The sequence below is a fragment of the Fulmarus glacialis genome, unplaced genomic scaffold (assembly GCF_000690835.1).
Source record: "Fulmarus glacialis isolate BGI_N327 unplaced genomic scaffold, ASM69083v1 scaffold14033, whole genome shotgun sequence".
NCBI lineage: Eukaryota > Metazoa > Chordata > Aves > Procellariiformes > Procellariidae > Fulmarus > Fulmarus glacialis.
Window position 1 is genome coordinate 21,980 of NW_009202403.1, and position 14,256 is coordinate 36,235.

At 39.8% G+C, this 14,256-nt stretch overlaps 1 protein-coding gene across 1 annotated transcript; it reads left to right on the top strand.

The window, feature by feature from the left end:
• Window positions 1–869: 869 nt before the first annotated feature.
• LANCL3 (LanC lantibiotic synthetase component C-like 3 (bacterial)) lies at window positions 870–5,831 on the top strand. The gene is made up of 4 exons (XM_009574271.1): window positions 870–989; window positions 2,095–2,292; window positions 4,299–4,506; window positions 5,649–5,831. The coding sequence occupies exons 1-4, from the start codon at window positions 959–961 to the stop codon at window positions 5,806–5,808; spliced, it is 597 nt and encodes a 198-aa protein (XP_009572566.1). The 5' UTR covers window positions 870–958; the 3' UTR covers window positions 5,809–5,831.
• The last annotated feature ends 8,425 nt before the right edge of the window (window positions 5,832–14,256 follow it).

The following is a 14,256-nucleotide window of genomic DNA, read 5'->3' on the forward strand; positions in this document are numbered from 1 at the left end:
GTTGCTGATGGTTGCAATGAATTGCATATCATTAGAGCTGTAGTTAAAACCTGTAAAACTGATTCCTCACTGAATGCTTTAGGTCAGTAACTTGGAAAAGTTCATGTCTGGTGAAATACATAATTTGTCAATCTTATTTACTTTTGACACCACTGAGAGTAAGGCCTTAGTCATTTCCCAGGACTGTGTTAAAGGCAGTGTTGACCTGTTCGTGATGATAAAGTTCCATAAACATAGCTAGTCTCTCTTCATAGCAACCTGTCTTGCACTTCATTTTTCTTAGCATTTTCTTGAAGTAAGAAGGCCTGACTTTTTTACTAAGATGTTTCTAAACCCACATACGTAGTACTGATTTTCAGTAAAATTTAGTAACCTCTTCCTTGCTTCCTCTTTTTTATATTGTCTGAGAAAAATTTGTCTAGCTCAGTATGTCCCAATAAAGCCTGTAACATTTACTTCTTCTGTAGGTCTGTTTTCCTTTGTCTTCTCCTGATGTCTCTCCCTCCAGTCCGGAGGCTGTTGTTCTGCAGCTTGCCTGGTGCTTGTCAGCTTCCATCAGACTGATGGAAAGTCTGGGAAGGAAAGGCAGGAGCTCTTAGTGAGCCTCTTTTCACCTCATCTGTGCAGCTAAAGATTTGAGAATCACTTTCCTGAGAGGGGATGAAACTCTGTTTTTGAGAAACATTATGTAAATTTACTGGTTTATGTAAGGAACTCTTAATAAGGATGTACATTATGGCATGCTCATAAGATTAAAGGCAGTACTTTTGTCTTGTGCACCAGCAAAAAAGCGGAGTCCTGAAAGATGTCCAAGAAAGAAAATTATTGTAATAGACTTGATGTTTGTTTTGATGTTTCTGTTTAGGTGCTGACCCCAGCACAAATAAAATCAATTTGCCTGGCCATACTAGAATCAGGAAAGCAGTATGCAGTGAAGAAGAGGAAACCGTTCCCACTCATGTATTCCTACTACGGAACGGAGTATCTTGGTGAGTAAAACACACCAACTACTTTGAAAGTGACGCTGTGTGTAGATGCTGAGCCAGCAGACACTTCAAAAATAAAATACATAAAACCTACACTGTGGGATTTCTCCTGACTGAGTTGGGACCATCCAACCTCCTAAAACTGCTAAGTGGGACTGAGGAGCTGGAGGGAAGGACTGACGCTGCCCAGTGCTGGGGAACGCAAGAGGTGCCTGTGCTGCACCAGGGGAGCCGCAGGCAGCAGCTTCATTCCCTCTTTTCCTTTCTGCCCTGGTAAATCTGCCCTTGCCAGGTGGAGGCAGCGAGAGGTGTGGCGCCCATGCCTGTGTGGAGAAGATTATCAGAGAGAACTGTCAGGGGATGTTATTTGTTAGCTGCTGTTGCCCTGCAGGGACTTGCAGCACGTTTTTTGGCTGTAGCAGTGCAACTCAAGCATGTGGTTAGCTCCTACCCATCGCAAGCAGCTTAGTTGGAGCTCGTCTGAAGCAGTGGTGAAACGTCATTGAGCAGGTCCCTAGTGGAGTCCTCAAGGCACGGTATCACACTGCAGAAAGCGTGAGATTGGTTTGCAGATGTTAGTGAGTTCTCTGGCAGGGAAGCAGAGGGAGAAGTCACTGAGTGACTTCTGCTCCACAGACCCTGGCAGGTACAGACAATTCTTGCACTGAAATTCGGGTTTTAGCTGACTGACACTGTCAATCAGTAACTGGGAATACCGTTTATGGTCCAGTTTCAATTTGGGTTCAACAAAGACTTCAGAATAATGGTCCAGATACAGTAGTGTGTCAAGAAGAATAACATCTTGAAACAGTATTCAGTTTAGGTTCAGTTTAACTTCGTGCACTGAGTTTCAGTCATATCAGAGTGAGAGCAGGAAAGATTCATATATAGTTTTGCATAGCTAAGGGAACTGGAAATGACAGAAGTAGTAACAAATCATAGTGTCATGCACCTAGAAAGCTTTTATTCCAAGCACTATTGTAATACGGAAAAAGAAGATGAAAGAGCCATGCACTTGACAAGGAAATCAGTCCCAAGGGAAAGTTGCCGTGAGATGGAGGTAGGACCTAAGCCTACCCTCTAATTTGACTGTTTCTATTCTTTGCAGGTGCAGCACATGGGCTTTCATCAATCCTTCAGATGTTGCTTTCCTATTATGAGTACCTGCAGCCAGCGGATCAGGAGCTTGTGTGGCAGAGCGTTGATTTTCTTATGGACCAAGAACAGAACAGCAATTGGCCTCCTGAGCTGGGAGAGACAATCGAGCGGGAAAATGAGCTTGTACACTGGTGTCATGGAGCTCCAGGTTCTTTTCCCATTGATGCTATGAATAGCCAGATGCTGATCACATTGCTTTTCCACGTTAGGTGATTCCATGTAAAAGATAATCTCAGGTTAAATTTGATCGATTTTGACGTTTTATGAGATGCAAGCAAACAATTTAGGCTTTTTCTTCCAGTTAAGTGTGTTTTATTTATTGCTGAAGCAGCTGGAAGGATAGGTGTATTTTCTGCCTTAAAAGCATAGGTGATCACAGCTGAAAGAATTCTGGTGATCCTGAACTGTGTTTTCCGCTCTTGCCTCCCTTTCATGACAGGACCTCAAAAAATGGTACAGCTGAGTCAAAAGACAGCATATGGCTGGACAGAAAAATAGCATGCAAAAGAACACAGATACAGACACATCTGTGAGTTTTGGGAAGGCCTTCAGAATAGCTTTTTTCCCCCCTCATCAGAATCAAAGTTGAAGCTGCACTTATTACATGGATAATGCATAAATTTGACCACCAAAGTATTTTCATGCGAAGGGGAGTTTGTACTAGCAAGGGGCATTTTTTCTGAAAGTCACCCATATGAAACTGCTTTTCAGAGAGGAAGAGAATCAATCCTTAGTTTGGGTTCATGAGGCAAGGCTGATGTCTGTCAGTTCAGAATCTAATCCTATACATTAGCAATTTTGGCAAGTAATGCTGTATATTGAAATTGCTTTTTTACCCCCAGGCAGAATTTTATTGCTAAATAGTCGTATTGGCTTGGTAGCATGAACCTCGAAGGTTACAGAAAAAATTACTTTCATTAAAGAATGTCCATAAGCACTGATGCATTGCTTTTAAAGGTGTTCTATTTAAATTACAAAGAGTACATTATAATTAACATCCCTTAAACGTGCTTTCTGCTGATGCATTATCTTTTTGTTGGTATGATTAAGAAACAAGCTTCTTGCTCTCGCACTATAATGAAGTGAAGTGAAAACAGCTTTTGCTTACCAACCTGTTTTATTTTTAAGAGGAAAAAAATATTTCTACAGCATGGCTGGCCTAGTGATGACACCTGCAGGGAAGATGCTCTCTTTGTTTCAGTATCTTGAGAGTGGCCTTTGACTTGGGTTTAACTGTTAGTGGAGACATATGCATTGAGACTCTACCAAAGTGACAAAATCCCAAAGCGCATAAAGAAGTTACTTTAGGAGACATTTAGAGACGTGAATTCATTACTTGCTATTGTTCTTCCCCAGAAAACCCTGTATTTCATCACTGTTCTTGGGTAATAAAGCACATGTAGTTTACAAGAACACTCTTCAGCTACTTCAGTGTATATGATATTCAGACCACAAGTGAGCTAAACATTTCCTCAGGTGCTTGATTTGGTTATGTGTCATATGCATTCTTTTAAGGTTACCATGAACTGAGCTGTGCAGTGCTCTGTTGAAGATTATGATTAATTTATTTGAATCCCCTCTAAAAATAAGCCAAATAGCTTTTTTTTTTTTTTTAACAGAAGTTAGTATGCATAGCAGTTTATAACTAGAATAAAGCATCATGGGCCCCACTGAAAAAAAAAAAAAACCAGACAAGTTTCTTTTTCTCATTCAGTAAAAAATTGTATCCATTGCCAACGTAAGAAATTAACTTGCCCATCCTTGTGTTTCTGTTAGTGTAAATAGGTGAGGTGAATGGGGATTTGAAACCAATAGAAGACAGTGCTAAGAGTTTCCTGTTTTAAAGGCAAAAATGTGACTACTGTTTTAAATTGATGAAAGACTGGGAATGTTAGAGTAAACCCTGAAATTCAATAATGCGTTGAAAAGATTGAAAGTGGTGTTGTCACAGGGAGTGGATAAGTACATCTTACCATATGCTTTTTAGCATACCAGATACTCTCCCCTCCATAGGTAGCATATAGATATGTAACGTTGACACGTGTAGAGCATGAGACTGCAGTTTTTTAGTGTATTAATCTTTATTTTCTTATGTGTTCTGTGAAACCCTTGGCCTACTTACTACAAAAGACAATCTCACTGCTGTTTTCCTAGGCATTGCATATCTGTTTGCCAAAGCTTACCTGGTTTCCAAGAAGCCTCAATATCTGGACACTTGTATCCGCTGTGGAGACCTAACTTGGCAGAAAGGCCTGTTGAAGAAGGGACCTGGAATATGCCATGGAGTGGCTGGTAGTGCTTATGTGTTCCTGCTGCTCTATAGGCTCACTGGAAACTCAAAATACATTTACAGGGCGCAAAGGTTAGCATTCCTACCTTCCTGGATTCAGGGTAATAGCAGAAAGTTTCAAGAACATTTATAAAGCTGCTCAGAGTCTGTGATCACCACCCTCTGATGTAACCTGAGTGTTTAAGCCTCGGGTGCAACCCTACCCGTGAGTTGTGGGGCAGGCGCGCTCTGCGGGGAGCCCTGCAGTCCTGCTTCCAGGCTGCCTGTGGTGGGAGAAGCATCGGGTTCTCCTGGGCTCCCTCTCGCCCTGCCCGCGAGCCTGCGCTCCTTCGGAGGGAACCGGGCTGGATGGGGAGGAACGGCGCGCATCCAGGTCTCATCCCGACATGAGGTCAGAACAGCCAAGTTGCGTAGCTAAGTCCAGGAGCAGAGTAAAATGGGATGCTGTTCGTTACATTGATTTGTTCTGATTTTCAGAGCATTTAACACTATCCCCTGCTGCTAAACATGAAAAATAAATATATGACCTGCTTTGCTGTTATTTTACTGTTTTTTAATTTATGATTCCCAGCTTTAGCCAGTTTGACATTGTGCTATTCAGCTTAGCTAGTGGGGTTAATGCCATTTTGTCCTGATGCAAGCAAGTATATCCCACTGAAAATTCTGTCACAGTGCTGCAATTATCTTTAATTTTATTTCTGTAATTTACTATACATGTTTAAAAAGATAATACTCAATGTTTGTTACTGTTTTCCTTACAGCATAGAATAATGAGGGGAAGTGGTATAGTAATTAGGGCGACTTATTTTCAGCCGTTTGCTTTGAAGCGAGAACATTTTATTTGTTATACTTATTTCAGCATTACAGAATTTGTTGCATCGATGTGAAACGTTGCTTGATAACAACCAAGATAAAAGTTATTAAAAAGTATTTGTTTAATAATATATCTCATAGACATCAGAAAAAGTTTATAGCTCTCAAAGAAGCATAATACATGTGCAGATTGCAAAGGTTTGGCTTTTCTAGATCTCAGGGACCTCAGTTTATCATGGAAGTCGGAGGGTGTAAAATTTCCACTTAAGGTTAAATAATGAACATTCTACTTTTTTTAATCATTGAATGTTATTAAAATGATGCTTTCAAACAACAAGTAAGTAGACATACAGGGACACCAAATAATAACAAACTCTCTTTTTTTTTTCCTTGTTTCTTAGGTTTGCAGAGTTCTTATTTACAGAAGAATTTAAGGCTGGTTCCCGGGCATTAGAAAGCGTATATAGTCTGTATGAAGGCTTCTCGGGAACTGTGTGTTTCCTGACTGACTTGCTGCAACCCGACCAAGCCGAGTTTCCTCTCTTCAGTGTCTTTGTCTAGAGAGTAACATTCTCCAGGGCCACATCCTGGTGGCGACGGGAGAGGGCACCTGCGGTTTCACTTATTTGTCAAGAGAGGCTATTTACAAAACAAGCCAGCCGTACCAACTAATCCTAGCCTTAACATAGCTGGGAGTCAGGTGAAAAAGAAAATACACTGGGGCTTTGGGAGGGAAGTGTGTGGTCAAAAAAAATAAGTCAGTGAAAAAAAAAAGGGGGAAGTGATTGAATCTGATGTGGTAGATATTTAGCTGTAATAAGAAGCAAAACCTAATTATTCAAGTGAAAGAGAAAGGGGCATTAATTTGGTGGTTACACAGGAGAAACAAAAAGGCAAGCTAGAATTACAGGGACATGCAAAGAAGAAACAGTGATGCATCCAGTAGGTTTTAAAAAGAGACCTGCAAAAACAAGTCTTCATGCAGCGATGCGCTTACTGGGGAGGGTGTCGTAGACATGTCACTACACTGCACAAAGGCAAAATCTGGGATTTTTTACCTAAACCACATCTACTAGTTCTAGTAACATGTATTAGAAATACCTGTATCTTGGAGCTCTTTCATCTTCATATGCACATAATGGTAGTTGTAGATAGCTATATATTCAGCCTGCAGTTTCACTGGTTCATTTCAGCTAGTGGGGTTTCATGTGTGTGAACGAGAACTGAATTTGACCCTTCCTTTCAGAGCTCAGTCTGTGGCGAGGAGCTGGTCTCCTTACTGATTTACTGTAACCATGTCACTTCTTGTCAATACTTTCCCTGTCACAGGGAAGATAAGTGGAGCCATGGAGAAGACTTGGATTGAAAAGTTCTATAGCAAAGATACAGCAGGCAGATGCTTTCTTCACGGGACAGCATTGCTAGATAAGTATTGTTCAGTGATACAAAAGCTTCCTTTAAAAATTAATTACTTATAGCAGCATTTCTGAACAATAACATACATATTTCAGACCATGGAAAATCTATTTTCCTTGATGAATTGTTCACTACAAACCCTGCAAACTGAATGCAAACCTTGGATGGCATACTGATCTTAAGAAAAACCTGATAACAAAACTCAAAATTGCTTCTTTTCCTGGTTAACAAAATAATGTATATGCCCAAATGATTTGTAGCTATAGAAATAAATGGGTTGCTCAACACTAGTTGCACTAGCACTTAAGATTGCAATTATATGCTGTTTTATATGTATTATATATATGACACAGTACTTGAAAGCTAAAGAAAATGCTAACGTAGATTTGTACTAAAAAAACTATAAAATCAATATCTGTATTTAAAATGTATTTACTATTTATTTATTTTTATTCATATGGGACTAATGTAATGCAATTACCTTTAAAGACAGGTTGGGAAGACCAGTAGGTAAAAAATTGCAGTTAGTGCACGCTGACCTACATGCACTGCCAAACAATGCAGTCTCTCTTCCTGCATTCCGAGCTGGAGGAGATTACAATTTCTTTATTTTTAATGCCTAATGGATTAAAGTTCCCATTTAATTTCAGTGGGCCTTGATCAGGCTATAAATTGGAGCCAGGTCTTGCAATCCTTCCGCATTTTAATACAGTAATCCCATTCCTACTCTTGCCACTGTTATTTTAATGAGATGGCTTGCATTATTATGAGCTGCAGATTAGAATTTCTGCTATTTTTGTCTTGCACTGTGAAGCTCTAATTAATTACTTAATCATAGAAGTAACCGTATTTCATTGGTCAATAAAGCAATGCAGTTCTGCATCAGTTTGTCAAGAATTTAGGGATTTTTTGGTGAATGGAAATGTTAAAATTCAATATACAATTGTTACGTGTTTATTATTTGTGGGATAAAAGGTCTTTTAAGAAAGCCATTAACATCACTTACTTTGTTACTCTGAGCAGTGAGATGCGTACACACAGAGGATGTATTTCACAGGGAGGTGTATATGTGAGGCTAAATCAAAAAGTCAATGGATGCGTGCGCGTGCTTTGCCCAGCCATGTTTAAATGCTCCTGTTAGATCAGAGCAAAGTCAATTGTCAGTAGTGAAGATCCTAAGTCCATTAGGATTTTTCTCTAGTTGCTTCGTGTAATGCGGGTGTCTAATATATTTCATAACTGGAACCTTTTAAACAAATGTTTAAGGAAGGTAAAACTTGGCCTATCCACTTTTTCCCTGTGGTCAATAGCTTTTCAGTCTCAATTTTTATTGTAGGGTAATGTCACTCAGCTAAAACATGTAAGTAACAACATTTGTGCCATAGCATTTAGATAGCTACTGTAACTGTGTTCGATCTTATTGCAAGACAGAGAAATAGGTTTTGCCATGATCTGGACTCAAGCCCTTGCAATCCTACATTTATTGCCAGTCATTTTATTTAGAGATGCAAACATAAAACAAAAAGGCCAAGTGTTTTGATAACTACACAGTCAAAAAACCCCAAACAACTCCAAACTTAAGCCTTAACAGAATCTACACATACCAGCATAGTAATCACGACCTTTAGATTTTGTCCCCAGTACCTACCTTTTAATTATCACTGGGCCACAATATTTAATTGTTTCCAGTTAGTTATTTCTCAGGAGATGCTGGAAGAAGAAAATCTTTGCCAAAACCTCAATAAATCTAGAGCACAATAAATCAATACAGTAACTTGGATCCTAACCAAGTCATGAATGCTGACATTGTAACATATACCACATATATGTTAAAATTTACCATAATAGGTGTAAATAAAATCACTCCATTTTATTATGCTTAACTTCTAATGATCGTGTTTGCATTTATCTTTTAATATAATTCTTCATAAATGGCAGGAAATATACATTAAGAACTCAGTGTCAGTTTTCTGGTGGCTTTCCCTCAGTGTCTCTTTGTAGAATTAATTCCTTCTGATTTACATTCAGAGGAGACTCTGCTCCGCTCTGTGTTGTGTTCAACAGCACCCGTAAAACAATCTTCTGTCTCTGCAACCCTTCTCCATATATGAAGCCATGTGTTTGGCTTCATTGGATACTAATCCCGTGAGAAAGAAAACAGTGACCTGAGTAAGAGTTAGTCCATTCAACAATGAGAAAACCCATGCAATCACCCAGTTTTCAAAATCTAGGTCCCAAACACCTCTCTGCAAGTTAGGCGAGTTCGGCAATGACTTCAGCAGGGCAGCGCGCAAACTTTGTTTCCTGACACTTAAGATCAGTAACAGCAACATAAACATCCAGTCTCATGGGATACATTTTGTACAATCTTGGAAGGTAATTATTCATCTGTATTCATCAGAGTGGCATTTTGAGCTCATTCTTACAGCTTCGTGGCTTTTCTTACCTGACCTAGCTGGGTTAAGGTGGCTACTAGTCATGCTGTAGTCACAGCTCCTGAACACAGTGTAAATATACCCCAGGGCTCTTCTGAAAATGCCAATCATTAAATGAGCAGGTTTTTTTCATCTTTTTCCTCGTCTTAATTGCCTATCTGCTTTTTTTCCTTTGTACTATATATGCTGTTACATATATGCTATTGCAACCTTTATTTGTTGCTTTTAAGACATTGACAGGAAAGCAACCTGAGCAGAGCCGTCAGCACTTCTCAGTGTAATAAAAAAATAAGGTCCTTTGTGTTCCGTCCTTACTGCTTCGAGAAATCAATCGTGCAACCTTTGCTAGATGTTCTCAGCCGGATGCTATCTCCTCTCCTCCTGCTCCTGAATTGGGCCCTAATAGACTGAAAAAGCGTATTCCTGAACAGATTCTGCCATGGTGCTGTGACAAAAGACTGTGTTACCAGAAACGTGAGAAGCCTCTTTCAAAGTGTAAAACACAAGTTACTACGTCACGTTTGCACATTAGTTTCTTGACTGTGTTTAGTTTCTAAAGTGTAGGCAATAGGAATTTAAGTAATGTAATAGTATTTCTGATTATGCTGTTAAAGCAAAAAGGATGCATTGTGTGGGTATTGGTGCTTATTTGTGATGTACCTGTGTTTGTGTGGTGCTGTTTGTGAGTAAAGCTGTAGAGTACAAATCAGTTTAAGAAGCTATGTACTATTCATGACTTTTGGTAAGTCATCCATAGATTACTGTCATGGAATAATTTTGAGGGAAACTAGATCAGTAATGTCCAGATTTAGTGATCTCAGGATTCATAGAGCCAGATGCAATAAGTTTCATCAACACTACAGTTCTAACAAATACATCTTAATTTTTTCCTGCTACTTACAACTTCTCAGCATGATAACATATTTGTTTTGTGCCACTGCTTTCAGTACCTGCTTTGTTTGCATCGTCGTTTTCTTCAGTTTCCTTGCCTTTCTTTTCCAACCTATGAGTAACTTCAGAAGACTGAAGCAGCAGCCCAGGTCTTTTGTTCTTGAAAATAAGATTGATTAATTTTGCTTAAGAGGGGTGTTCCACTTATTTGCATTACATTATTTTACACTCCCAGGTGGTCTCTTCTCACTGGCTCTGCCATTTCCCACCTGCTAAGGAAAAATCATTATACTGTGTAACAGCTGTCACTGATGTCTTACATCATTAAATAAAACAAAGAGAGGCTGTCTTGGGGGCATTTTCACTTCTCTACTATCTCAATTCTATTAAGACAATCAAAAACACGTGAAATGGCTAAACATCGCAAAATACACATTTAAATAGTACTGGGAAATATGCACAAATGAATGCAAGTAAAGTGGTCACCCTTTTCACTGCTCTGTGAAGTTAAGTAATGCCACTTTGATGTTCTAATAATAATTATATGGACATGTAGATAATATGATAAGAATACTGATTAGTTTTTAAAATACTGTGGAAAAGAAGAAATGTAGGTATCCGGTGTATTCAGAAACATACAGGTGCAATATGTGCAAATGGAAACTTTCATAAGCAATCAAATTTTTGTACTCACATCGTTATCTGCATATACAGTTATAGCATCTGCCAACATATTGCATGTTTTATGCAAACAGTGACCTATTTTAGCATATGCATGCATTTTGAGAATATATCCTCGTTATTTGGACCTATAAGATCCATGGACAGAGTGTATCTCTGAGGTCTGCCAAGTAAATCTCAGGTGCGGTAATCTTCTAAATACCTTGAATATACACTGGCATAAGTGCATATCCTAATCTGTAGGAAGATTAGTATATCAGGAATAAGAATTGCCCTGTAGATTTTAAAGAATAATCTTCCTGTGAAGAACTACACTGATGAACAATTGCTGGCTAACAGCACAGTCTAGATTGCTCTGAGAAGACATTTCAGTTTATATAAGTATAAACTGGACTGGACTAAGTAGTAAGCAGCAGAAAGCTAAATTGAAAAGAAATAAGAAAATGACCAAAAATCACATTACTGAGGGTACAACATACTTCAAAGCCATAAGCCAAAAATGCTCAGGGCCCACGAAACAATAAAGCAATTTAGGGATGTGAATAGGCATTTTCCAAGAGAATAGCGCAGTTTGCTTCATTGCACCCATAGTGGTACAGTGTGCGCTGTACGGGTTTTAGCTGAAACAACCTTGAACAACGCTTCATTGCCATTATAGCAAAGTCATCATATGCTGAAAGAAGGCTGCCTATGAAGGAGTTGCCTGTAGCTGAACCTACTGTCTACTCCTATCATTTAATGGAATAAAAGTGATGTACACTGTCGATGCTTAGGCAGTTTAAAAAAATAGATCCAAAAAGCCAACACGCACCAACTTTTCGACCTGCCTTTGAGCTATTAAACCTCCTGACTAATTTGTACCATCACTGATGTCACTGCTGGTCCTGTACGCTGTGTATTTAAAATTTTACAACATGCTGTGAAAGAAGTCAATTTATAAATAGCAATCTGCTTGAAAATACATAAGGCCATTATTTATTTTTAATACTTACAAGGGAGTCCCTTGGCTTTGTTCATTGCATGACTCAAAGAGAAGGTGGAGGCACTTAGGTCAAGTACAGCAATACCAACTAGAATGGCAGAAAATTAAATAAAAAATCATTTTGCCTAGTGGTATAATGATATTTGAATTAAAAAATACTTTATAGTGCAGTGATATTCAGCAACAGCACTGCATGACTATACATGCATACTCCCCAGAATATTTTATGTAGAAGTCCTGACATCAGTTATATCCCACAGTGAATAGAAAACAAATCCTATTGAAACATTTATTTCTACTTCATGTAGAAGAGAAAGGCTGTCTGACCAGAAATTGAATTCTGCTTCTCTCTTCATTACCATGACCACACATGAGAGAAGAAAGATTTCCTCTAACAATGGTCTGATTTTGCCACTGATTTGGCCTTTTGTGCTCATTTTCAGGGCCTGATATGCCACCTGCTGATGTCAATGGTGAATCTCCACTTGATTTCGGGCATGCAAGGTTAGGTCCTTCCACAGGTGTGAAATAGGGGCAAAACTGCATCATTCTGGGCCCCAAGCCTGCAAACTTTCCTCTACACAGGAGTCCCATGGAATTAGTAAGGCTTGTTCATATACCAAGAGGAAAGCACGGGTGTTTGCATATGCAGGGCCCTATTTGATATCAGTTTTATTCCCATTTTCCCTCAGTATGTCTGCAGTATACATGAATGCCAATACCAATTAAAAGTACAGGGAACTTAAATGGCATTACTAACAAAGGGTTAGTTATTTCATGTCTAGTTCGTGTTGGTGACACTTGATTATTCAATATATTCCAACATATGGTGTTTGTTTCTTGAGCACATGCTGCACCCTAGATTGGTTTCTCAGTGTAATAGCCATTCGCAGCCATAATATGGTACAGGCCCTATAGAATCAAGATTGATTTGATTCTTTAGAAATGCACCTTATCCTTTAAAAGCAGGACCCCTGCTCTTCTGATGTTTTAAACACTGTGATCTTTCAGAATGTGTTTTATTGTATTAGTTTTGTATTGTAGATTATGATAGAAACTAGATTTTATAGCTTTTTAAAAGCAGTGATAATACTAAGCTTCATAGTGGCAGAACAAACTCTGTGTATATCCATATTATGAATATTAAAACTGTGATTATATTTTGCCTTAAGTAAAAGCCCAACCTTGAACAGTATGATTTTGCATTGGATTGTTTATTTCCATACTTATCTTTCATAGCGCTGGCAACTTTTTCTTCTGGAGCGGTCATGACTCAGGGCTCCAAAAGCTTTTCAGTGGTACCATGTTATCAAAGGTAAAATCATTCATCTGAGAATTAGATAAAACATCCAGGCTGCACATAGCGATCAGGTAAAACTACCTCATAGTAGTTTCCCACGAGGTCACAGGTTGCTTTTGGCCTGTAGGTTAAAGTGACCCACCTAGGTGTTTATTTTCAGCCTGCTTCAATCCCTGTACATGTGGCCTCTTCTCTTTCCAGAAAGACCCCTCCATTCCCAGTGAAGAGCATTAGAGCATTAAATTCACCCAGGCCCGCCCGTAACAAGGTTTCCATCTTTGCCATCATCAGCTGAGCTCAACTAGGTGAGCGATGGGACTCCAGATTTGCCAGGGCAGCAGTTCAAGAAATGGCCCAAACAAAATGTTACTGGCATTTTTTCTATAAATCTGGTGACAGCATAAATTGCATTAAAGAATAATAGCTGACATGCAGAAGTAGCTATTCGCGTTGTCCCATTAATAGGCTAATAGCGTCTCAAACTCGCTGTCTTGCCTTCCTGTTGTGCTCCTGGTAGGTCTCAGGTCTGTAGCTAATCTCCGCAGGCAGATCTGCAATTGCCTGGGAACAGGCAAGGAGAAACAAGATCTATCAGGGGAGGCATCAGAGCCAGCTGAGCACGAACCAAGTACCTGCACAGACAGGAGAAGTGGCGGTGATTGGAGACTCCCCCTGTGCAGGATACAGGCACCATCTGCCAACCTGACTTGGTACCTCAGGAGCTTTGTTTCTTGCCAGGCGATCAGATTCAGGATGTTGTGGAGAGACTGCAAAGGCTTGTCTTGCCCTCAGGCTATTACCTTTTACTGCCCGTCCATGCAAGCAGGGTGACCTTACGCATATCCAGAATGACTCCAGAGCTCTGGTGGCAAGGGAGAAAGGCATGGGGTGGTCTCCTGGCTCCTTCTGGTGAAGGGGAAAGGTTCAGGGATGGTAGACAAATGCTGCTGGCCAACAGCTGGTGTCACAGCAGGGCTGTGGGTTTTGTGATCCTAGGAACCAACCTTTGAGGGAAATGCCTGACAGGCTAGGGTAAGATCCACCTGACAAAGGGGTAAAAGAGCATCTCTACCAGCAGGTTCATTAATCTGGTGAGCAGGTCTTTGAACCAGGTGCATCAGGGGAGGGTTACGAGGACTCACAGCTCCTTTTCTGCTTTTTTTTTTTTGATGAGCTGACCCTCAGCCTTTATTGTTGCATGGGGTTATTTTCTCCCAGGAGCAGGACTTTGCCCTTGCCTGCTTCTTTCAGGCTATTTCTCCAGGCTGCCGAGGTCCCCCTGAGGGGCCACCGACCAATTCCGC

Excerpts from the sequence above, each read along its gene's own strand:
- LANCL3 (XM_009574271.1), top strand. The coding sequence starts at position 959 with ATGTATTCCTACTACGGAACGGAGTATCTTG. Across the intron at positions 990-2,094 it reads CTACGGAACGGAGTATCTTG|GTGCAGCACATGGGCTTTCA; the intron begins GTGAGTAAAACA and ends TATTCTTTGCAG. Across the intron at positions 2,293-4,298 it reads CTGGTGTCATGGAGCTCCAG|GCATTGCATATCTGTTTGCC; the intron begins GTTCTTTTCCCA and ends CTGTTTTCCTAG.